The sequence below is a fragment of the Rosa chinensis genome, chromosome 7 (assembly GCF_002994745.2).
Source record: "Rosa chinensis cultivar Old Blush chromosome 7, RchiOBHm-V2, whole genome shotgun sequence".
Taxonomy (NCBI): Eukaryota; Viridiplantae; Streptophyta; class Magnoliopsida; order Rosales; family Rosaceae; genus Rosa; species Rosa chinensis.
This window is the reverse complement of record NC_037094.1, coordinates 26,036,125-26,062,440: the sequence shown is the minus strand read 5'-3', so window position 1 is coordinate 26,062,440 and position 26,316 is coordinate 26,036,125. Positions and strand designations below refer to the sequence as shown.

Here is a 26,316-nt window from a genome sequence, read left to right as displayed (position 1 = left end):
AGCTTAGGAACTCAGCGGTGTACTCAGCCACTGTCCTAGTTCCCTGGACACATTCAATATACAACCTGTACAAAATCTGCTCATAATCATCTGGCAAGAATCTCTCCATCATCAACTGCTTCATTCTTCGCCATGTTCTAACACCCTGTTTCCTCTGCTTCCTTCGAGTGTTCTGCAATTTATCCCACCAAACTGCAGCAGTACTCTTCAATCTCCAGGCAACATGCTTAACCTACTTATGTTCAGGCACTTCCATAATCTCAAAGAATCTGTCCACCTGAAGCTGCCAATCTAGATAATCTTTTACACCCAAGTTGCCTGAAAAGACAGGAATCTCAGTCTTGACTTTGTAATCCTGGTCAGCTTGTCCTTGGTGTTCATGTTGCACAATTTCTTCTTCAGAGTCAGACTCTGAAGGATTAACAACAACTTCACCAGGTGGAGCCCTAACTCGCTGGCCTCCTTCCCCGCCTCGATTCCGATTATTGTTGTTGTTGTTGTTGTTGTCGTTGTTGTTGTTGTTGTTGTTGTTGTTGTTCCTCTCACCCAACAATCCACGAATTTCTCCAATCTGATTATTCATGGAATTGATGGCAGCGGTAAACGCTGTCGTAAGAGCTTCAATATCTGATTTCGTAACTTCACCCATTACTACTAAGGCAAATAAAAGAGACAGGGAAGACCTGCTTTGATACCACCTGACACAGTCAGATTGATAACTAGGTTTACCAACAATAAACCTAACAAAAGGGTTATGGAGTCCACCAGAGATAAAAGAGAAAATTCTCTATTTGATTGATAAAAGTTGAAAAGATAGGTTCTGCAGCCGCTTGCGGCTGCATAAATAAGAGAAAAGTAACCTTAGGGCGACTAACAATGAAACCCTAAAACCCATGGGTAAAAACGAAAACAACCCAAAAATAACTAGGAAAACCAAAACGGGAAAAATAGAAAAATACAGTTTTGAGGCCCTAAACGACCCCGAAAGCCCGAAAAAGGCCACAGCTCATGGCAAAGCGATGAGTCTTGTTTCTGGCCGGTAAGGCACGTCCCAATCGGACACCGAGCTGTTTCGTGTTTACTAGTCACTTTTTGTTTTCCTCCTTTAGCACGATCCAACTGTTCTTCGAATTGGGCTGCCATCCGTTCTGCATCAACAAAACACAGGCCTACCTCCTTTCTTAGCAGCATCAATCACCACTTCATATTACAGTACATTTTCTTAACTCTGGAATTTTAATATTCTGTTAATCACATCAATGTGTTGTTCAACGGTTATGTGTTATGTATATGACCCCGTTTTAGAGTTCCAAGTCCCAGAGTCACAGCCTCACAAGCACAGCTCAAAAATTCTAACTATACATATACGTATACATATGAAAAAGAAAAGGGAATTAAACGTTCAACATTTCAAGTTTGAGGTAAAAGAAAGATGCTCTGTTTTTTTTTTTTTTTCTTTCCCATCTGTACAGTAATACCTGACTTGTAGAATATCTGAAGTTTGTTGTTATCCTAGCTAGCTATTGCTATGGCAGTAAACAGTATTTGAGAGCAGCATGTTGAATGATTGAACTGTGCCTGTCAAAAAAGATACCAACCAGCGTTTCAACATTGTCGAATGGTCTGCAATTCCCTGTTTGAAAATTATATAATTCCACATTACGTACAGACATGCATGCAGATGCAGCAGCAAGATCATTATAATATTAATTCCTTCAAATATGAAATGAGCAACAGCGAATATATCACAAAATAAACAGCCAGGACACAAAAAAATTCTGAATAAACTTCACATATTGAAGTCTTCTCAGGTAGAGTTAAGAGGATAAAGGTATATATTGAAGCAAAAGGGACGTCAGTCAGCAGCATTTCCCTAGTAATTATGTATCACAGGCGGGGATGTCATCTAGACTGTTTTAATGATCAAGTCGAACCGACTATCATCAAGTGTTTGCCAGCGCATATCACATTAGGCAATTCTCAATTGTTTCTTCCTGATCAGTACGTTTTAGAAAAGTAAAACAAACATATATACAGAAATTAAAAGATTCTCAAGATTGTTACCTCGTCTATGCTACGGAACATTCTAAATCCGCATCTACTTAACAATTACTGCACCAGCGTAATTGAGAGCTCTTTGTAGCTTCTGATGATTAAGGACTTCAACTTCAACCACGTAGTTTGAACTAACCGGTCGGTGATCTGAAAGCCTCATTTCTGCCCGCTTATAAGAAAGTTGTTTGATTTTTCAAAAAAAAAAAAAAAAAGTTGTTTGATGCCTGCTCCTAGCCACAGTATACGATCAAACCTGTTACAGTAACCAAGTAGACAAAGGATCGCGGAACTAGTCACAATTGCCTGATGCAAAGTTATATTTTTGCAATATGGAACTCCGCATTCTCACAAAAGTTAAGGGCACTAAAATTTAACATGAAATTTTAATGTTCAAGAGATGAGAAAGATAACTCATTATTAGGTCCACAAAAGTTTTACTGATCACCATGCTGGTGATCTCTTCTTCTCTCCTTCTTTTGGATTCTCGCCAACATATGTATCGGAGTTGATTTCTACTTGTAGGTAGGTGGAAAATGTATCAGCCCCTCTTTCCAACCCTCGAATACATGCCCACTGCGGAGTTCTTTGCTTAGCTGCACATTGGGTGATCACATTAAACCCCACTTCGATCAATTTACAAGACTTTGTTTCTTTTGGCAGATATATTTACAAGGTTGGGAACTAATTTCTCATTAGATTCAGAAGACTATCATGCCCGAAGATTCACACAATTTGCTTAAAGGTCTAAACTGTCAAGTATACAATCCTTTTGCCTGATAGATGAATGAAAATTTCCTAATTGAATGTAGATCACAACTCTTAGAAGCAAAGTTAGATCCAAATTAAAGCTTTCTAAGGTATTCAAGAGATTTTTATTAGGACATAGAATTCCTGAACCATTTTCTGTAGTAAACTGAAATCGGAGAGGCATATTTCACATACTGACACTAAAAGCTTACTAGATTGGAACACTGAGCATGGTTTTGCAAAGAGCATGTGATGCCCTTTTCGTCATTTTGAAAGTATAATGACCGGAAGGGAATTAACCCACCCCTCCCCCTCTCTTCCATGGTGTACTTACTAGAAATTTCCTCATTAATAAAGTCTCTATTAGAGTAAAGTAGGTTCTGACTTGAGTAATTAAAGTTACTATATGTATGTTATATGTTAACAATATTCCTTTAAATTCCAAACCCTAAAGATATATGGAATCAACATCGTCCCACCGTGATATCTGAAGACGCCCTCTCCCCGCGCTTACAACTAGATGGTGTGTTCCTTTGAAGTTTGAGACCTTCAGGCAGCTCAATAGAAACAACGATTAATTATTAATGTTAACAAGAGCATGATACAGTTAATCTACTCTCTCCATCGACGAGTCTCAAAAGGGAAGGTCACTCCACATGAAAGTCAGGATCTACTTTTCATATTTAAAGTATGGGTTGCAGATGAACACCAAGCTTCCACGTATAATAATCATCTTGAATTCTTCTGAATCTGGGACCCTGACCTAGCAAACTTGGAAATGGTGGATGATTAATTAGGATTTTCTCAACCATCAACTACCTTCCTTTTATTGAATTGTCTTCTTTGTTTGGTTTGGGAAAACAATCAAGAAATCAAGGGTTTTTGGACAAAATTATCATTGCAAGAGGCTCAGCTAAGACTTGGAAGTGGATTCGTTTAATCTTTCCTATTGTAATATGGATCAAAGCTTTTCCCTTTTGGATTAGGAAAGATTTCCTATCTTGTTATGAAAAAAATTACTCCCTAGTCTTATTAAATTGTGGAAAGGAAAAACAAGTCTTATATATAGAGGCTCCTGGTCATGTTTTTCTCATCAAATTATTCACAACACCTTTTGGTTTAGAATTTTAGTCAATATCCTAAGTTTAGGCAAGATGAGTTCTTCAAATAATTCTCAAGTGTATGGAGCAACAGATGTCAACAAGTTGAAGATGTCCACAACTCCAAAAGATAAAAGGATCCAAATTGACTCCGCCAGAGCAAGTTACATGCCCGCCAGCCCCAACGCGACCACCTCCTACAAGTAGGCATAGTAATTCTTTTAGCCCTCTCAATTTGAACACAAAATGGTGACAAGTTGGTGATTGAGAGAGAAATTGTTGAAATAGTTAAAAATTAAAATATGTTATGCTACTAAGAGTCTAGGAAAAGTAGGTTTGATGTATCTTTTAGTTTGTTCATCTATTATTTTTTGCTTACATACTTTTTATGAGTATTTTAATGTAAGATGCTATCGAGGAATTTATGTTTCTCATTGATGTATTTACTATCAAACTATTCACATTCTTGATAAATTCAGAGGTCCAGGTTTTCATGAAGAATATGTGTTATAAAAATTGAATATTATTGTTGGACCTGAAAACTGTTTCATAACTGGATTTCATTTAACTCTCCACATTCAATTTATATCTACCCTACACCTTATTCAGGATCGCAAGAGGATCGATCAAAACTAGGAAATAAAACTCTGTTTAATAAAACTAACAACGGTTTCTTGATTGACATGCACTCTACATCTTTGGATTCCAAGAAGAAAAGAGGCCGACCACTAGGTGCGAAAAATAAGAACTCGCCAAAGACAGCCAAAATTCCAGCTAAGGATGTTCTGACGGTCCTCTATTCCAGTAAGCCTCCTAGCCCTAACTCAATGGGCAAGGAGAAAGTTGGGCCTCTAGAATGCTGTTTCTACCACAAATGCAGAGAGGTTTTTGATGCACCGCAATTGAGCGTCTTGGCTTCAGAATCTTCTTTTTTACGATTATTCCTAGATAGAATGTGTTCTAATAGGCTCCTGAATAAATGAGCGGAAATGTTTCAAATGTAATGGTACCTATTTACCCCTATTGAGGCTTGTAAAGTGTCATTCTGGCTTGCGTAGCTATGAAATGAATTTTACCTTAAAATAAAAAATAAAATAAAAACAACGGTTTCTTGAAGTCTCTCAACTTCCCAATAACACCCTTGGATCTATTATATGGTTTCTGTCAATTCACCTGCCAAAACTGTGACAACCAAGCACAGGCCTACCATCTTCTTTCATTTTTTAGATGAAACCAAAATATTACAAAGATGGCTCTGTGGACGTGGAGTCTGAAATTGGGGCGTTGGCTTGGGTTTGGGATGATGTATGGAGCTTGGTCAATCACCGACGGTGGGTTGGATATCAAGTGGTTAAATCGATTAAGGTAGTGGCTGTGCAGTGGGTGGGGGGCTGTTACTGGGCGGGTGGAGGTGGCGGTGCCTGAGCAGTTGGTCAATCATGGTAGTTTCTTTAAGTTTTTTATTAGTGTTTTAGTTTCAGGTTTTTGGTTAGGTAAAATAAAACGTCCCTACTCAATTGAGCTAGGGTTTGGAGGTTTTGGTCGTGTTGTGGAGCCATCTATATGGTGTTACTCCTGGGAACAATATGTTACAATTTCGATGTTGTTTGGTTATCAACGGAAAGGTGGATTTCCCTTGCACGTGGTCTGGCGGTTTATGGACACGGTGTGGAAGAGGGTGGAGTGGTTCGTCTGGATGTTGGTGACGAGGTTGTATCGTGACACTCGGGATTGGTTATCGTTCTTTGTAGCCTGGGGTGATAGGCGTAAAAATTGGTTAGGGGTTGGACCTTTTCGGTTCATAAATGTTACTATTAGTGACGGACCCATAACTAGGGATCTTGGTAGGAATATGTGTCGTGGTGTTGATACCACAATCGGTTTTCCAATGCTCTGTAATTTTTTTGGTTATTAATGGATTCTATTTCTTCTCAAAAAAATAAAAAATTATTACAAAGAAAATCAAAATTAAAAGCCCACCTCCATCCTTATCAGCATCAAACACCACATTTTCTTAAAACAACTACATTTTTCTTCCTCCGCAATCCGCACAAATCCAAGAGACGATACACATTCAAAGTGGAAGATATTCTGGAACTTTAATATTCTGTTAATCACATCAATGTGCCATTCACCTGTTATGTATATGACCCCCTTTTTAGGCTTCCAAGTAACAAAGAGTCTCACTGGCACAACCCAAAAATCGTAACTATTCATATACATACGACAAATACAAGGGAATCAAAGATACAACAGTTCGAGTAAAAAAAGATGCTCTTTTTTCTTTTTCCCATCTATACAGTAACCTGACTTGTATAATATCTAAAGTTTGTTGTTATCCTAGCTAGCTATTGCTATCCACATTCCTACAGCAGTAAACAGTATTTGAAAGCAGCATCTTGAATGATTGAACTCCGTCTGTCAAAAAAGATACCAACGTACGTTTCAACATTGTCCAATGGTCTGCAATTCCCTGTTTGAAAAATAATTCCACGTTATGTACGGACATGCATGTAGATGCAGCAGGGAGATCATTATACTCCTTCAAATATGAAATGAGCAACAGTGAATATATCACAAAATAAACAGCCAGGAAACAAAAAATTCTGAATAAACTTCACATATTGAAGTCTTCTGAGGTAGAGTTAGAGGATAAAGGTATTGAAGCAAAAAAGGGTCAGTCGGCAGCATTTCCCTAGTAATTATGTATCACAGGCGGGGATGTCATCCAGACTGTTTTAATGATCAAGTCTCACAAGTTGAACCGACTATCATCAAGTTTTTGCCAATGCAATTCCATTAGGCAATTCTTAATTGTTTCTTCCTGATCAGTTTTAGAAAAGTAAAACAAACATACGGAAAATAAAAGATTCTCAAGATTGTTACCTCGTCTCTGCTACTTAACATTCTAAATCCTCATCTTCATCCAAGAAAATGTCAGGATGTACTGCTGCACTAGTGTAATTGAGAGCTCTTTGTAGCTTCTGATGATCTAGGACTTCAACTTCAACCACGAAGTTTGAACTAACCGGTCGGTGATCTGAAAGTGTCATTTCTGCCCGCTTATAAGAAAGCTGTTTGATGCCTGTTCCTAGCCACAGTATACGATCACACCTGTTACAGTAACCAAGTAGACAGAGGAACTAGTCATCAATTGCCTGATTCATGGTGATAACTTAATCCATATCTAGAATGGAAAAAGTACTTATATTCATGAAGCTGCAAACCATTCCACACAGGGGAGTAAACAACTCTGCCCTCACCAAGAAGGAAGGGAAAAGAAGTGAACATGTTATGAAGAAACAAAGGCATCTAACCCCAAAACCAATTGCCATAGGTGGAGAGGTCCAGACCCTTTCACTGATGCAAATTTATATTTTTGCAATATGGGACAACACTCCACATTCTCACAAAAGTTGAGGTTACTAACAATTTAGTTGACTCAATACACTACTTTTAGCGTTCAAGAAATGAGAAAGATAACTCATTAGGTCCACAAAAGTTTTACTCACCATGCTGGTGATCTCTTCTTCTCTCCTTCCTTTGGATTCTCGCCAACATATGTATCGGAGTTGATTTCATACTTGTAGGTAGGTGGAAAATGTATCAGCCCCTCTTTCCAACCCTCGAATACATGCCCACCGCGGAGTTCTTTGCTTAGCTGCACATTGGGTAATCACATTAAACCCCACCCCAATTTACAAGACTTTGTTTCTTTTGGCCGATATATTTACAAGACTATAAGGTTGGGAACTAATTTCTCATTAGATTCAGAAGACTATCATGACCAAAGATTCATACAATTTCCTTTAAGGTCCAAACGATCAAATATCCAATCCTTTTGCCTGATAGGTGAATTAAAAACTTCCTAATCGAATGTAGATCACAACTCTTGGAAGCAAAGTTAGATCCAAATTAAAGCTTTCTAAGGTATTTAAGAGATTTGTATCAGGACATAGAATTCCTGAACCATTTTCTGTAGCAAAATGAAATTGGAGAGGCATATTTCACATACTGGCACTAAAAGCTAACTAGATTGGAACACTGAGCATGGTTTTGCAAAAAGCATGATGATCTCACCTGATCATTGTTGAGAAGTTCATTCCACTGTTTCAGAGCAACAAGCTTCCTTGCCTTGGTGTCTGACATATTGAGGCGGTAATTCAAATCTCCAAACCAGAAAATCTGACTGTTTACAAAAGCACCCCCAAACACATTAAATAACAGTTTCATGTTGGCATTTAACAGATATGAAGTAAAGCTAGTAGGAAGAGACCAATGTAGAAGTTGTTCACATACTTAAAGTTACTAAACAACTGGCTCAGCCATGAGAAACTGAAAAGCACCTCAGAATTTTAACTTCCGTCAACACTTCTCACTAATTTATCATCTAAATACCTCTAATAATATTCTGAATTAGTATCTACAGCATATAAACAAAAGCAAAAGAGGATTTTTGTATTTTCACCCTCCCTTTTTGCTCTCATGGATCAAGAACAATTACTTGTACTGTCACTGACCATTATTTATTCATCTATTAAGTGTTAGTACTTTCATATCTAGTGTGGAAATTTCTATAATCCCATTTGTTGTCTATATTGACATTCTCCAAACATAACCAAGTTTTAACAAAAACAGATGAGGTTATCGTAAACACAAAAGAATAGGTATTAGTATTTCTAAAGTAGTTCAAGCATTTTTATGAGTAAAGATAGGGTATAAAGAGATGACAGAAAATATGTGTGCTGCAATTAGATCTAGAATAAAAAAACCGTTAACATAAAGGACATCATCGAAAAATTGAAATGACAATTATATGCATACTCGTGGGATGGAATTGTCTGTGGTTGATCTGTATCGAAGACAGATGAGAAACAGGTACGTCGTATAATTTCATACACATCTGAGTTCCGCCTCTGTTCAGCCCCCTCCTTCTGACCAGAGGTCAGATGAGAACACACAAAGCACATTCGTGACTGAAAAAGGGACATGCTTACAGAAACTGACCCCTGCATCAGAAACCATGAATTACAATGATAGCCAACAACAAAAAGGCAAGAACATTTAAATTAATCAGTGTATATGCTTTAAAATGTTATCTCCTTTACAATAAATGCAATCTTCAGCTTTATTCAAAAAAAAAATGCAATCTTCAGCTTGGAGCTAACCATATTGTAAAACAGCAATTCAAGGGGCACACAATCACTAAGAAATAAAGACAGCACCAACATTTAGCAAGATTGAACACAATGTAATCCACTTCAGACAGCTACAGATTGTAAAAGAAAAAAATCAAGAAAATGACAATTCTCCAAAACATCCACATACTTTTTTGCAAAAGATATGTCAGCAAATTAAATAGAAGGCACTACCTTGTTTCCCATGTAGCCCATTAGACCAACTCCAACAGGAGATACTTTCAAGTTATTAATGTGTCTCCTCAACTTCTTACGCACCCAGATGGATATATATATCCCTACCATTTGCTTGCTGACAATTCGCACGTATGTAGGATGAAACTTTACACCGTCTATGATTACTTCATTATCAGGTTGTTCAGTTGGATGAAACTTTACACCATCTATGATTACTTCATTATAAGGTTGTTCAGTTGGTAATTCATCGAAGGTGTCCTCTTCCTCTTCTGAAAACCTGTCGGACATAGCAGCGAGAGAGTCAAGAAAGTCGGGCATCTCTCTCTGCTGCATCAATATTGATCCCAGACTCCCAAAGCTATGGTGTGATCTTTTCAATCCACTACCTTTTAGTGATAAATTTTGAGGACCGAATATTAAAGGATTAGGCAAATTAAAGCCAATGCTTGCAGAAGTACTCATGACCCGCCGCAATTTAGAATTTGAGAAGACAACTTGAGGGGTAGCATCTAATGAGCGTTCAGGCCAATCTAGTCTACTATCGCAATCAATGCCATAAATTCTCTTCCAATGTAAGTTCTTTCCGATACTTAGTGCTTTAGTCAATTCAACTTGTTCCAAGTCACAACCATTAGCAGCTCCAATATATTCCTGGCAGAGCAACCCCAGTGGAAGATCATTAATCTCATCTGCAAGTACATCAGCAACAGAAGAAGTCCTTTGTACAGGTGAAGGTGGAGCACTGTAGCATTTATGTTTGCTTTCAGGTTCCAATGATTTGTTCAGAGTTCTGCGAATGATTGCCTCCCACTTTGGTATTGGTTTGTTATCCTCTGCTCCGAATACATTCCCAGCATTCAAAGGGACAACCTCTTGAAAACTGAACCATAGGCTGATACATTAGTGCTAATCAAAATTACATTAAAACTTTCTTAGCAGCCATGATATTGGTTATATCTACAGTATTAACTATTTTTAGATAGACATATCTAACATCAAGATTCTGCTAGGCTGAAATTTCATGTAGTTAAGCATGCAATGCACCCACCAGCATCTAATACTTAAACCATTTAGAAAAGCTTAAACAATGTGATGTCAACTATATGCTAACTTCTTAACATCCTTCAATAAACAGTAGGCAAAACACTCTGAATTCAAATGTGTTACAAAGAAAGCATGTAGACTTATAGAGCACTGGACACAATGATTAAAGCTTGATAAGATTATAATTCAGGATGATGCTATGCAACTAGCATATACCAAGACATGCATGATGATCATCCAAAATGTTACTAACTTCTTCCAAGGCTTCTTCAAGGTTATAGACATGCAGACGAGCATCTAGCTTGTTTATATTCTTCTACAGATTTAAACAGACCACTATATAGTTATTTGTTTCTTATGTTATTTGAGGTCACCCCATTCAATTTTATATCAGGACACTGAATATAGAATGCTACAAATAACAGATTCCTTAACAAAAAATAAAAGAAGACATTGGTAGCAAGTGATTAGCAGAGAAGATATTTTAGGTGGGGCAGGTTGATGTAAAAAGTATAAGCATTCTACTATATTTCGGGAAATTTTTGCAGCATGATACAAAACAGACGCCAACATGCATGGAACTTGCTGCCTATGGAGCTGAAGGGAGGACCTGGTGCAGAAAACACTAAAAGTATGTGCCTAGGTTGATTATGTTGAGGAAGATAGGAAGTACTGACCCGAAAATGTAGATATCCGATGGCTCTTCTGAAGAAATCCAATCATCAATATCAAGGTCTTCATCTGGAACTCTTCCAGCAACATTCCAAGTGCCTATTGTCACCCTACATGAAACATTGCCCCCAGGAAATTCCATTAAGAACCAAACTGGTGCTACTTCTAGGCCTAGCATTGCAGGAGGTAGAAAAACATAGACAAACCTCACATCCTTTGTGTTTATGTACTGAGCACGTGTAGTTTCCGATTTTCCTCTCCTATGTCTTAACTGATAGCCAAAAGAAGGCGGATCTGAACCAATAAATATCATATATATGTACATTATTAGACAAGAAGAATGTAAAAGCACTCCAAAATACGATAGAACAAGCAGCTACATGTTTAACATCCCCAAGTGGTTTCCTTTTCAAGGAACCTCACAAGGTTGCAGCAATGTTATCAACTTGTAGCCCACCAAATAAAACCGAACTAATCACTTTATCATGAAATAGAAAGACTGGAATATAACACAAATTGAACATCTAGAAATGGTTGTTTGAGATCTGATTTGTAAGGTGACTTAAAACTGGTTGAAATCAATTAAGAGAACCAATTTGCTAACACAGCAAGAAGTATTGCCTGGAAGATGAGTTGAGAAACTGGATTGGTTCCCCTCTGTCCTAAGGCCATGATCCCCGCGCATACGCGTTCTTGCAACTTTAGGAGAGCAAGCTGCAAGAAACGATTGCAGAAAACATGATTAAAGCAGAGCAAAGAAAACACAAGAACCCTGATGTTAATGTGGGAAGCTGAAACCATACCTTCTTCTTCGCTTTCAGTTTCATTTTCGGTGTCAACCTCATCTGCACTAAAATCATAGACCTTAGGCTTTATATTCAACCATTTCTTCATCATAATGGAAGGCCAAAAGGCCTGCAATCAATGCAATTTGACCACATCAGTAACCAAGAACCATGTACCTCATCTTGATTCATCAAAAAGCAGTTAACAGATTAGTGCTTATTTTAAAAGCATACCTCAGGGCGCTTTCCTTCTCTGCTCTTCATCCCCCTATGCTCAAGAACATACTTTTGATTACTTATATACTACACTCAAAAGGCACTAGCTCTTATATATGGAGGTATCTCAGAACAGGATCCAATTACCACTGTTGATGGATATTTTTATGATTTAAATAAGAGTTTTCAGACCATTACATGGTAGCCCACAAGTAAACTTACTCACAGGGAAGATTCATACACAGCTAGGACACAGAAGAAAAAGGACAGAAAGCGAGGACATGCTTAACAAACACCCATAATTTCAACTTGCCAAAGAAGAATACTCAATGGTCCTCCCACTCACATAACAAATATTTTTTTCTGATCCACAAAACAACACTGTGGAAGTATTTGAAAAATTCACACAAGTCCCCAAAAAGTTTCCCCAACAATGATGTCCCTTTCATCATAACAAACCAAGAGTCATAAGACCAACTGATATGCTACAGCTACTGGTTCCACTGCCAAGATAAGCCATTTAGCTGGAAACTAAAGGACAAAGACTTAATAGTAAAAAAATATATACCCAATTAACAAAAAGCTATTCACTTTCGGAGTAGAAACTGAGGGAATAACTGCTGAGGGAATAGTTTAGTACAAGTTTAATTAAACAAATGGGTAATACACCTCAGAAACACTTAATTCCAACTGGGTTGCTCTTCATTTCAGCAAAACTATTGGCTGCTTTCTCAACTTCTCACCTTGAAATGCCAAAACCCAACAATAATTGACTATTGCCCACCACAAGTCTTGATCCAAGTTAGAAACTTTGGCCGGTGATTCATCCACCAAAAAATTCGACACTGAAAAGAACAGCAAGGCACCAAGTACCAAATTAAAAGACTATTTACACCGTCACTGACAAGATTCAGTGATCCCCACCACATAAAATTTCAAAGGAACTTGGGGCAACCTGGTTAAGCAAGTCAAATGGGAATTCAACTATTCACTGATTGATCAGAAACTAAAGTAATAAATGGGGAGGTGATGTTCGGGACAGCTGTAGATGAGGTTCCTCTTTTCTGCCAAATGTACCAGATTGGTCATTGGTGTAGGTTAATGTCAGCATTGAAATGGAAAAACGACACGATACGAAGATTTAAGGGACCACAGCAGCATAGATGGACTGGGAGCACCATATGTGAATGCCATGCAGTTGCACTCGAGTTTTCTTTTTCCAATTCTCCGGCCAACTCTATCGTCCTTTTCTCTTGTTCTATCTCTTTGTTTTATTACGTGAAAACTACGTCATAATTAGGTCCCCATTAAACTTTTCTCTAGTGGTTCCAATATTTCTCAAGAGATCCCAAGTTCAAAATTAAATATTAGCATTCAGTTTATCAGTTAGAAAGAATTTTGTTTACCTAGATTTGACGTAATTTCAGATTATTGTGAATTTTTAAAGATTTCTGATATAAGAACTTACATTTCAAAAGGAAATTCGTTTGCATTGCAAAAGGAAAATTATGCATTATTTTTGAGTGATTATACACATCAACAATTAAAAAATATGCTAGCTAGTGTGCTGCAATTATGTCCCTAATAAGTGTGGCTACTTTACCAGCAACAATTCATTAACACATTGTACTTGATTTTGTCATGTGGTGTATTTATTATACATAATACTAATAATATCGTATTTTATCAGAGAGATTCTTTGGTAGGGCAGCCATACCGCATGGCAGTAAGGGTGCCCAATTAAAGTCTTACATGAGGGTGTTTTGGATATACTGATTTATTAAAAGAGGGATAATTTCGAAATAGACAGTTTTTTATTAGGCAGCCCTGCCGTCACGTGGTTGGACTAGCTCCACCTAAGAATTTCTCTACCTGCCAAAGATGAGTACGATAAATAAAAATAAAAAATAAAAAATATGATTTTAATACATAACTTTCCTCCCTTTAATGTGACCGGACAAATTGATATTCGAACTTCGAAAGCAATTGTTACTTGTTATTCTTTCAAAATGCACTCATATATCTTTATTAATATCAGTGGCGGGACCACATGGAAGGCTGTCTGGGCTGTAACCTAGACAGAATTTTGGTCCAAAAATTCCCAAGTATATATATAAATCCCTTCAATCCATACTAGCCCCCACAAAAAAAATTATATGCAGTTACTCGACTAACTCGAGTCCTTGGGTCCTCGTCTCCTTGATTGCAGTGCGGCACCAGTTGGAGACGAGCTCGATGATCTGGTCATCTTTGATCGATGGACTCCCCGATGACTGCCTTGACCTTCTGCTAGACATGACCGATCAAAATATCTATTCCTACTGCATATATTTGCTCAGTACCAATCTAGCTTTTGTCAAAGCTTATGAAATTGCTAGAGTATATTATATAGTAGTGGTAGTAGTAGTGGACTAGTGGAGGATGATAAAGAAGAAAGTGGGGGAGAAGCAATTTCTGAGATAGAAGAGGACGAGGAAGAAAGAGCTATAGCAGAAGCAGGAGGAGTGGGAGTGGGCGAGTTGCAGTGGTAGTTTGTCTTAGAAAATTGTAAGATGGACTGATATATATAGCTGGATCGAGAGCGGACGTCGGCAACCCAGAAAAAGTGCAAACGTTGCTCCTTTGGCGTCGGGAAGGCGGCGATCACTGCACTGCAGGTGCCTGACGCACCCTCTAGACATCCCGGACGACCTTGAGCAAGCGTCGAATGCGAAGGCGATCGGAAACTCAGCGGTGGGCAGCGAGCTCGCCGGAAACCATGGAAGCCCATCGAGCTCGACGTCGAACCCTTCGTCGAAGACTCCAGCCGCTTCTGAACTGCTCCAATTCGTGGCCTGGTTCCGTCCGACAACAGAAACACCGCCATCGCTGCTTGATCAAGACGGGAGAAGTGACGTCCGCACTTTTTTGGGTTGCGGATGTCCGCTCTCTAACGGCTCCGTGTGTGTGTGTGTGTGTGTGTGTGTATATATATACATATATAATCAATGAGAAGTGGGGCGACTGAGTTTCAAACATAAAAAAATAATAATAATAAATAAATAAATTGTGTACTTCTAATTAACCTAGACGACTTTTGTATCCTTGATCTGCCACTGGTTAATATCCCGTCAAAAGAGATGTGGAAATCCCAATTTTCTAAGGGGTAAGCATGTCAAAACGTTTGTCCTGGTTTCCTAGGAAACATTTGGCTCCGCCGTGTATAAATTAATCCGCTATCCGTACTAAGTTTGAGTTCATTGATTGTCATCTCCGATTTGACCAATTTAGTTGGAGTGAATCATTAACTTAAATGTTGATGCGTCATTGTCGACTTTACTTCCTAGGTCCCTTAAACATATATAGGATTTCCTTCTTTGAGTCACTGTTGAGACACACGATTTCGACCTGAGATCAATTTCATCCACACCTTTTCTTAGATGAAAGTTTAGCCGATTTTCCAGTTTTGACTACTGTTCTGATATTCCCCCCTTTAGTAATTAGTTAGTATGGACGATCCCTCAAATTTCAAACTTGTATATATGCAAGTGTCCCTTATACCGTCTCATCAAATAATTTCATCACCTATCACTACCGTGGTCTTCAATCTTCTATACGGGTCTGAAAGAGGCAAATTATACCAATCGACGAAAATCTAAAAGAAATGATGACGAACTCAACTGAGGAGACCACTTTGGAACCATTCAAGATTCAAGGAAACATTTTAAACTTTAATTAGCCTTTGACATATGTGGAGCTAGACAGCCTTTACACACCCAACATGTCAGTATCAGACGGCTGTCAGAACCACTCGGTTGTTATTTTTCAGATCAGAACGAAAAAATGAGCAGATCATTGGACTAATTAACCCTAATGATGAATAAGATGAGTAAAGTTGAAACACGCATTCTGAATAGGACAATGACACAATGGTACCTTTTTGAGTTTTTATGAGAGGCATACAATGAAATTGCATGGTCAATATGAGAGGGGTATTTGAACTTCGAACGCAATGAAATTGTCATCTGCTTTTCTTTCAAAATGAACTCATATATCAAAGATTCCTGTCAAAAGAAATGTCGAAAATTCATTTTTGGAAAGATAAGTTCGTCAAAATATTTATCCTAATCTTTTGGGAAACAATTGGCCCCGCCATGTATAAATTCGCTAATCACTCAAATTTTTAAGTTCATCGATTGCCACTATATAATCTGCGATTTAATTAACTAATTTGGTTAGAGTTAAATCAATGGTTTGAATAATTAACTTAGAAGTTGGGGCGTCATTCTCTGTTTGTTTTTTTTTTTTTTTTTTTGAAAGCTAAAATTAAATTAGATACTAAAATCTCTGGGACAACCAAAGTTTACATTGTCAAACAACAAATACCTTGCCAGAGGAACCCTAAGGGCATCATTGTCTTTACTTGTCTTAAATATAGGATTTCCTTCTTTGCAGTAGTTGAGACACTCGATCTCGACATGAGAGTAATGTCATCAATACCTGTTTCTTAGATTAAAGTTTACCCGATCCGTAGTTTTGACTACCTTTCTGATGTTGCTCCTTGTCAAGTATTTAGTTGGGACGATCCCTTAAAATTCGAACTTGTATATATATGCTTGTGTCCCTTACACCGTCAATTATCACTACCGTGCATGGTCTTCAATCTTCTATACGGGTCTAAAAGAGGCAAATTATATCAATCGACGAAAGCCTAACAGAAATGAGAATTAAACTGAGGAGACATATTGGAAAAAATTGAAACTTAGGAACCATTCAAGATTCAAGGAAACGTGTTAAACTTTAGCCTATGGCATATATATATGGAGCCACACAGCCTTTAAACACCTAACACATCAGTACTATATTGGTGTCAGAACCAACAGACGACAAATTGGTTGTTATTTTTCAGATCAGAACGAAAAAAATGAGCAGTTCATATCGGACTGTTTAAACCTAATGATGAAAAAGATGAGTAAAGTTGAAACACGCATTCTAAATAAGACAATGATACGATGGTACTTTTTTAAGTTTTGATGAGAGCCATGCAATGAGAATATATGGTCAAAATGGGAGACTTTAGTGGAAGTTGGCATCATCAGTCCTCTGAAAACCCTAGTTGACCAAAAATAACGACCGTGCGTCCTCTGTAAATCCTAGATATATCATCCTGTGTATTTTCTTTGTGATTATTTCTTGATCTCTACTGTAGTTTCATGTACAATGGTGGGTCGACACATAATAGCATGGCCAAGTAAAATCATGGCAAATATCTACGGTCTTAACTAACTCAATGAGTCGGCCACCTTAGACTCCAAAGTTTTACCCAAAAAAGAGGGTCTGGCCGACATAGCTAGCTCTACATTCGGATCTATCTAGCTTTTGCTGCATACAACTTACCAGGAGAAGATGAAATGCATGTACCCCACACTGATGGAAGTAAAGGAGAACAAGAAGAATAATTCACCCAACGAAAAGTAGTGAAGATAGAGATGAGCAAAGTTTGACACATATGGTGTAGCTGGTCTAAAGACAAAATTAAGTTATATATAGTAAAGGACTGAAGGTGATTGCATGGTATGTAAAGGCAAGGCAATATCATTTGGAGTAAAGTAATGGTTTCTTGGCGCGCATCATATCACATGTATGCATAATTCCAATTCCTTATTTAAGGAAGATGACTCAGAGGAGATGACTTTTAGTATTATAATGTACGTAGTTATTTGTTTGAATTAAGAAAGGAATTACGGTACGATCTCAACCTTCTCCCCCAGATAAGTTCTGATTTCTGATGTCCATGTTAAGGTAAAGGATATAAATAATAATTAAGTTCCACTCTCTTTAGATCGATGAAATGATGAGAACTTACATATAACACGAGTCCACTGGCGCGATTAAATAAAGTGATCATGAGATCACATTTCAACTTTATTCTCACAAACGAATCAAGGCCGGGAAAAGGACTGCGAATGCGGAACAATTTTATGATACAGATCCATGCACCAATATTATTCTTTATTTCGAACACGATTCTAGAGTTATACGTAGTTGTTTGAGTCATTTTAATTATTAGGACAGTAGGACCATATGAGTTTGGAAATTGGATCTTATATCCAAGTGTGATTGACCAATAGTGTTTATCAGTTAATGAACAGAACCAGAAGAACGTCGTTCTTCTTAGACAGTGAGAGAGAAAGTTTCACTTGCATGGTGATTAGGAACGATTGTAGTGTAGTTGTTTGAATCATTTTTGTCTAGCTAGGCTTCTGCATCTAAGCCCGCATAAGTATGGAAGGAGACGTTTTTAAGCAGGGTTACCAGGGAAATCATAATTAATCACCCACCGGTTGAACTCATACTTGGAAATAATTCTTCCCATTTCTAGGTCTTAGATTTAAAGGTGATTGACCAGGATTTACTAACGAAAAAAACACTATTTTACAGTGAGACAAAAGTGGCCGGCGGTTTTACGTGAATGATGATAAAATATAAAATAAAAATAAAATAAATAAATAAAACGTTTAGTGGAGTTATACTTTTCTTAGTGACTTAATAAGTGCTGTCCTTGCATCTAATTTCATATTAGGGTTATAGTGTAATTCATTATATAACGACATAACGTCGTGTACATTGGGACTTATCCAACTGACAATAAAGAATTCACAATTATTATCAAACATAAGTTCATATATTTACGAAACAACTAAAACAAACTTATCCGCCATGACAAGCAGAGAAAAAGTATGTAACGTGCCATTCTGACTTGAAGTTAATGAAAAAATATTGCGATTTTGATTCAAAATAAAAGCAAAGTTATAAGTACGATACCTAGGAATTCAAATTAATAAGCAGTATGGGAAAAAATCAGGAATGATCACTGAGTTATGACATATTCAACACTTAACTCACTGTATTTTCAACAATATCACATAACTCACTCAATTTTAAAACCTTCTTTCACATAACTCACTACTGTCTACTTAGTTGTTAAATAATTGATCACGTGTAATATATTGAGGGATAATTTCGTCCAATCAAGCTATTCCTAAGCATCTCTCTCTCTCTCTCTCTCTCTCTCTCTCTCTCTCTCTCTCTCTCTCTCTCTCTCTCTCTCTCTCTCTCTCTCTCGTCCTATATATTGCCTTCAACCCAAAAGCCCCAAGCTTGGGCTCAAGCAAAATCTGGAATTGAAGTCAGCAGCTAACCTCAAAATTCATTAAGGCCCCGTTTGGAAACTAAATTTGAATTTGGATTTAGATTTAAAATTTTCAGATTTAAAATCTCAAGGATTCATAATTTACTTATTTCAAATATTGTTGTTTGGATTTAAAATCTCAAGGATTCATAATTTACTGATTTCAAATATTGTTGTTTGGATTGCAATTGTCCCTGAAAGGATTTCATGGGAAGAAAGTTACCCAGATTCTAATCGGTGCTGTTGATTTCGACCAAATTCTCTCACTCGGTTCGGCGCTCGGGTTGGTCCGATCTACCACCACGACTCTTTCCGGTTTGCCATCGTGGATGAAGAACCTGCCATCTCCTTCAATGAGTGCACCACCGCACCGGCGTCGTTGTGAAACAGAGACTGAGAAGAGAGTGGTGAACAGAGATGGAGGGGGGGGGAGAGAGAGAGAGAGAGAGAGAGAGAGAGAGAGAGCGTCGTGGTGAACAGAGATGGAGAAGAGAGAGAGAGGATTAGATAAAGACAGAAGTGATTTCAAATAACTACCCTTTTGTAGTAATTTCAAATTCTTAATAAAATTGGGGTGTGGATTTGAGTGAGATGATTTGAAATCCAAATACACCTGAAAAAGAACTGCCAAACGGATAGATTTGGATTTGGCCTCAAATCCAAATCTACACTCCAAAATCCTCAAATCCAAATAGGCCCTAATTTTCATTGAATATTATAAAGATTTTGTTTTTGTTTGGGGGTGAGGAGAGAGAAAGCTCAATGTTTTCAGATTTGATTACATCTGAATGAATGACTACAAAACTGGGGGCTTTTCACAGCTGAAATAATGGAAAGAGGGGGGGGGGGGGGGGGGGGGGTGGTAGATGTCCACTTTTTCCTTTTCTGTTAGTTTTTACCTTTTTCTTTTCTTGGATCTTTGTTTTCTTGTTGCTCAGAGCATTTAACTCACTAAATCAAAGCCCTTCTTCTTCTTCTTCTTCTCTTCTTCAACAATGATAGTCATTTCCAAGTGTGGAGTTTGGTCGAAAAATGCACTTTTCCCTTTTCCCGTTGGAAAAAGCTATTTCCGACAGCTAGGTGCCCTTGGTGGTCCTCGGAAAAAATATCATCGGAAATAGTCTTTTTCTGACCAACACTCGGAAAAAGATGTATTTCCGACAGCCAGATGTGGTCGTAAATAATTTTTCGGTGGTCGGAAATTGTTACTCCTCAACGACGACAAATAGTATTTCCGACAAAAGATGTTTGTTGGAAATAATTCGTTGCTTGTAGGAAAAAATTGGTTGCTAGCCAATCCATTTTTTTCCAAGGACTTATTTCTGACGAATAGGAGTGGTTGGAAAAAACTATTTCCGATAAGAATATTTAATTCCGATGACTAGTTGGCATCGAAAATGAATAAGTTTCGAGGGTCATATTTTCCTCGGAAATTGATATTTTCTGTCGGAAAAATATAACCTAATATTTCCGAGAATGATATTGTAGTCGGAAAAAGTGGTTGGAAATGTTTTTCATGAGATTTATTCGTTGAAATTTGTCAGGAATTTTTTTTTCCTCCCACTCAATTTAATTGTCAATTAACCTGACCGGAAGAGGTAGATGAATCAAGATAATTTTTTTATTAAACATACAAGGAGACAATTAAATCTTCATAAAAAAATTGCATTAGATGAAACATAGTTAATCATTCATACATGGTCAGATAAAGATAAATATTCAATATTTGGTCTTTATAATATAATCATTCTTAAGCAAGGAAGCTAACAATATATCTAATAAAACTCCTCATTAGAGTTTGCATCATATTCTTCAGCAACATCTTCATCACCATCTTCATCAGTGCCATCTTCATCATGGTGTGCACTTGAATCTGTTGCAATATTGTCCTATTGTAAAAGAAAACCAAAGAAGTTAGAATGCAAAATAAGAGCTAAAACATGCAGTAAATAGCATAAAATAGCAACATATAAAAATAATTGAAAGATATAAATAGTACCACAGAATGTGAGAATTAAACCACATACTTTGCATGGACATATTATCATGTCATCCTCTACCCACTTATCATGGCTATATGCATAATCAAGAAACTTTGTAACTCCTTGATCATACTTTGGGTCTGATCTACTTAACTGCATCCAAGATTTATCAATCGGCATCTCCTCTCAATTTATGCTGCCGATAAATCTATGGTACTGATAAAACAAGCATTTTCATCAACACCAAATGAAGAGAATTAAATTCATAACTAAATGTAGAAATATTTTTTTGAAGTGATTCCTATTCCATATGATTCTTTAAGTTGTCTATTTAATTTGTTTAGGAGGAACTATTTCAAGGATTGGTACAGTTTTAAGTAAACGTGTACCTAAAAAAGTACTAACACTTAATTAAGTTCAGAAATTCATAACTAAATGTAGAAATATTATTTAGAAGTGATTCCAGCTCAATATGATTTATCAAGATGTCTACTTAAATTGTTTAGAAGGAACTATTTCAAGTTCATTAATGGATTGGTACAGTTTTAAGTAAACATGTACCTAGGTTAAAAATATGAAAATTTCCTAACACTTAAGTTCAGAAATTCATAACTAAATGTAGAAATATTATTTTTGAGTGATTCCAGTTTTGTATTAATCATCAAGTTGTCTATGTAAATTGTCTAGAAGGAACTATTTCCAAATTATTAATGGATTGGTACAGTTGTAAGAGAATGTCTACCTAGGTCAACAAATCAGAAAACTGCTGTAAAGTATGAACATACCTAATTTAAATTAAAGAAGACACTCTCATATCAATGTACCAGGAAAAAAAAAGTAAAGTAGAAACAAAATGAGAAATAAAACGGAGAGAGTTGTATATGTACCTAATTTTGCTTTTGCTTGCTGCACCACACCGAAAGAACAAATCAACAACGAATCCAACTTCACTTCACTCTGTACATATCCAAAAAAAAAAAAAAGTGTAATAGTCTGAGAAAACATACAAGCTAGCATTACAAAAACCTGGTGCTTCGGAGGAAATCAGGAAATTCAAAACATTACAAAAGTTAGAATAAGCTCATATGTATATGAGAAAATCAAGCTTTTTGAAATCTCTAGAATGCTTATTCATATATCATTGGATGGCAGATTAACAATAAGCATCACAATTACATAATTGCAATCAATCTGAAGCCTTAGGAGATCCTCTACACTATGAACCATTGGACCATCCAATCTGATTGACCTAACTCCGTTGACCATGAGCATATTGCTGCGATATTGTTAATGACTATTGACCCAAAGTAAAAATTAAATAAATAAAGAGGGAACCAGTTCAAACTAAAATAGAAAATTACACAACCTTCTAACTCTTGTTTGATAACAGGTCTAGAACAATCAATTGTTGTTCCTATACTACAATTCAATTAGCTGTAAACCACATATATCAATTAAAATAAAATGGAGACCTCCACATAAATTGAAAGTTGAATGCAAGTAGTCAAGCCTACCTGATCGAACCGGAACGAGATGCGTTGCTGCCCTCAAGAACAATTTAGACATATAAGTTGGTTTCTATGGTTCACTATGAAAACTAATAGAGAGAAAGGAGAGATGGACAAACCTTTAATCATCACCCAATCAATCAAGAAGCTTCTCAACTTTTCAATTCTTCATTGCCGTAGTGAGAGAGGAGGAAGAAAGATGTGCTTTTAGGGTTTGAGAAACAAGTGCGTAGCAAAGGAAGTTTTATTCTTTTTAATTATTTAGACGAACTAAACATAAGGAGAAATAAGGATTTTTTCCCTTATTTGGTGAGATAATTAAGACTCCTTATTTGGTGAGATAATTAAGACTCCATATTATTTTCTCCTTATTTGGTGGGAGAAAGGATAGGAGGGAATTTTTTTCCTCCCTAGGAGGGAAGTTGTTTTGTTTTTTGTTTTTTGTTTTTTGTTTTTAATCAATTTTCATGGAACTTATATATAAATGCATATGTGTTGGATACTCAGATATAAGTTTCCTAAGCAGGCCTTTCTTGTATAAACTTTTGTTTGAGTGGAATTTAAAGTGGTTAATTAGTTCTGTTTACTAAAATCATAGTCGTCATTGTTTTCTTACAAAATTTCCACATATTACTTTGGCCTAGAAACTAGATAATCTTGACTTGAGTTTTATTGAATTAATCATAGGGTTCATTTTTGTGACGTTTCTGTCAGACCATGTAGATCAACATCTTTATTCTAATATAAGATCGACCAATGAAAAATATTTCATAACATTCTTGAAAAATAAATATGTACTTGCTAGCCTTTTCAAAAAAAAAAAAGTACTCGCTAGTATTCTACTTTTTCTCGTCTAGCTATTCTATATAATTGTATATGATCAATCAATGTCTAATGCATACGAATGCATATATGTGTGGAGGGACAGTCATACTATATATGTAGTATGTATGTGATCAATAATGAATAGTACTATGTAACAGTATAGTGTGTGTGTGGACAAGCACACATGATCGATCGACAATGAATTGTGTGTGTGTGTGTAGGAGTCTTTCACTAACGGATATTTTTTTTGGCCATTTTAAGAGATCTCTTGTGAGACCCAATTTTCGATTACATATATCGACATCGTCACTATTCAATTTTAGGTCTTCATGAGTAAATCACTTATACAAGTTTCCAGCACAATTGATGATTGTTAATGTAGTCATAATCATGATTTACTATTAAGATTTAGGGTTTTAGGGCGGAATCTCCCAGTTAGCATGATCGATCTCTTATCTAAATAGAGCGGAATCTCCTAGTTAGCATCCCAGTTAGTGTGGAATCTCCCAATTAGCATAATCGTGATGTACCATAGATGATCTCTTATCTACTTCCGCAACTAATAATATATTGAGTTAGGGCGGAACCTCCCAATTAGCATGATCGATCGATCAAGTCTTATATAAATCCAAAACACATATGTATTATGTATATATAACTATGAGACTTATAATATATATATGTGTGTGTGTGTGTGTGTGTGTGTGTATTATGAGATTTATTCGATCTTACCTTATAACCAATATATAATAAAATTATTTTTTCTTTAACATATAATGCTTCAATTCTATAATAAACTAATAATATGTCATCAAGTAACCTGTGGAAAAATGGTAAAATTAATTTTGAAAAGTTAGAGATCCTATGCTCAATTCTCCTCTTTTGACATAATATTTTTATAAAAATAATACAATTTAGAGAAATATTTTCAAGGGTCACTAGCCGTCGGAAATACTTTGTTCATTACCGAGGGTACTTTGTTGCCCTCGAAATTAAGAAATCATTTCCGACAAAGTCAACTGCCTCTCGGAAATAGGTTTAACATTACCGACGACATAAAATGTTGTCAAAAATAATACTAGCGCCAAAAGGTCCCGCCAATTTTTTTGTTTTTCCGACGAAATTGGAACTCTTTTCCTACCGCATATTGTCCCTCGGAAATAAAATATATTTTGACAGAACATTTCCGACGAACATTTTTTGTGGTCGAAAAAGGAGTTTTTTTACTAGGGCAATTCTGTGCTGTCGGAAATTTTCGTCAGAAATGAGGACTTTTGTTGTAGTATATATCTCTCATGAAGTTCAAACCTTTATTACTTTGAAATAGCATAGTCAATCAAACCAGCAAACCCAAAACACAACACTCAAACAGAAACCCGAAACCATGAAAGACATGGAGAAAAGCGTGGATCCTCAGCTATGGCAGGCCTGTGCCGGCAGCATGGTCCAAATGGCTCCAGTGCTCCAAAGGCTTCTACTTTCCTCAAGGCCATGCCGAGCATGCCCAAACCACGTCGATTTCCCAACATCCGTCAGAATCTCAACTGTCCTTGTCTTCTCTTCCTCTCACTCCCACTCTTGTCTCTCTCTAGTTCTCCTTTTTGTTTTATGAGATTTGAGAAAGTCGGGCTCTAACGCAACTAAACGATATTTTCACAGTGAATTGGACGAAAATAACCATTTCAGTTCAAATATTTAACGGATAATAAACGTCGTTAGACGATAGTGAGTTATGTGAAAGACTGTTTAGAAATTGAGTGAGTTAATTATGTAATATTGTTGAAAATACAGTAAGTTAAGTGTCGAATATGTCATAACTCAATGACCATTCCTGATTTTTTTTGGAGACATTACCAATAGAAATTCAAACATGACATAAAATATGTGTAAAAAAAGCAAAAATTAAGCTTCGTCTACGGTACATTAATATATTAACACATCAACTAGATCAAAAATGATAATGCAAAAATTTAAATAAACAGCAGATAAACCCGTCCTAGCTCAATCTTTTAATTATTTTGCTTCATTAATTGTCCTAATTAACCTTCATGACGCCAACTTTGTTACTAATGCTTTCTCTACTCTTGACCATCATCAAATTTTAACGTTGTTGGTTTCTTTCCTCGGAGAGCTAAATGCTTTCACATTGATGTTTCAGGTGTGGTGTGCCCTGAAATTGAATCGCATTAACTGGTCGGTTTCGTTTGGTTCTTGCAGATGCTCATTACCTTTCTTTCTCCAAAACCCAGTAGAAGCAAAAGTATCGAAAGGGATAGGCAAGTTGCAAAATTGGAGCTATCCATATATAGCTGGTGCATCCTGTACATTGAACTCGGATGACTAATATTCCCGTGCGTATTCCATGTGTCTCTGTTCTGTGTACATGTCCCTCTCTGAAAGTACCATAACTCTGCTCATTCGTTGATCTTAACCTGCATGCCATCACTATAGTCCACATCAGCTAGACCTCACTGTCATTACCAATTGCTGCAGAATTGAACCGTGATCATTTCGTTCAAAAAGGAACAAAGACCCAATAAGTGTCTCTCGCAGCAGTGGTAGGCTAGCGAGGGCACTACACCGAGTCTCAGAGAGTGCATGCAGCTGTGCCTCACTTAGTTGCACAGAGAGAGAGAGTCGGACTCAGCAGCATTGACTTTTGCCCTAAATGAAGACTTTTGCCCTAACCAAAAATACAAAGGATATGACGACAGAAGACCTAATGGCGGTGGTCCATATATATTGTTTTTATTATCCTCTCTACGCTCTTCTCTTCTTGACGTTTTTGTTCTCTTCGATGTGGGACTTCTCCACTTGTTGGTGCCAACAATTTGAC

General features: G+C 36.8%; 1 protein-coding gene and 1 long non-coding RNA gene across 8 annotated transcripts; both read right to left on the bottom strand.

The window, feature by feature from the left end:
- Positions 1 to 1,575: 1,575 nt before the first annotated feature.
- Positions 1,576 to 12,420, bottom strand: LOC112176759 (type I inositol polyphosphate 5-phosphatase 2). Of its 6 annotated transcripts, none has more exons than XM_024314820.2 (11): positions 12,013 to 12,420; positions 11,797 to 11,908; positions 11,615 to 11,707; positions 11,200 to 11,287; positions 10,999 to 11,103; positions 9,275 to 10,169; positions 8,727 to 8,911; positions 7,983 to 8,091; positions 7,415 to 7,563; positions 6,789 to 7,016; positions 1,576 to 1,633 (listed from the first exon to the last, which is right to left on the bottom strand). In XM_024314820.2, exons 1-10 carry the CDS (start codon positions 12,040 to 12,042, stop codon positions 6,803 to 6,805), a joined length of 1,980 nt encoding a protein of 659 aa, XP_024170588.1. In that variant the 5' UTR covers positions 12,043 to 12,420; the 3' UTR covers positions 1,576 to 1,633; positions 6,789 to 6,802. The 6 variants fall into 6 exon arrangements, with proteins under 6 accessions (XP_024170588.1, XP_040366941.1, XP_024170592.1 ...); XM_040511007.1 differs by lacking the exon at positions 1,576 to 1,633 and adding an exon at positions 6,086 to 6,444; XM_024314824.2 differs by lacking the exon at positions 1,576 to 1,633 and adding an exon at positions 6,086 to 6,375 and having other exon boundaries at positions 11,797 to 11,843; positions 12,013 to 12,417.
- An 8,694-nt stretch (positions 12,421 to 21,114) lies between these two features.
- Positions 21,115 to 22,908, bottom strand: LOC121050332. 2 transcript variants are annotated; one of them, XR_005802690.1, is made up of 4 exons: positions 22,775 to 22,866; positions 22,662 to 22,688; positions 22,035 to 22,104; positions 21,115 to 21,363 (listed from the first exon to the last, which is right to left on the bottom strand). It is a non-coding gene; the product is annotated as an uncharacterized LOC121050332 (long non-coding RNA). The 2 variants fall into 2 exon arrangements; XR_005802689.1 differs by lacking the exon at positions 22,662 to 22,688 and having other exon boundaries at positions 22,775 to 22,908.
- Between the last annotated feature and the right edge of the window lie 3,408 nt (positions 22,909 to 26,316).

Coding starts and splice junctions, on each gene's coding strand:
- LOC112176759 (XM_024314820.2), bottom strand. CDS start 12,042: ATGAAGAGCAGAGAAGGAAAGCGCCCTGAG. Junction 8,092..8,726: donor CAGACAATTCCATCCCACGA/GTATGCATATAA, acceptor TTTTGTAAACAG/TCAGATTTTCTGGTTTGGAG. Junction 7,564..7,982: donor AACTTCTCAACAATGATCAG/GTGAGATCATCA, acceptor CCCAATGTGCAG/CTAAGCAAAGAACTCCGCGG.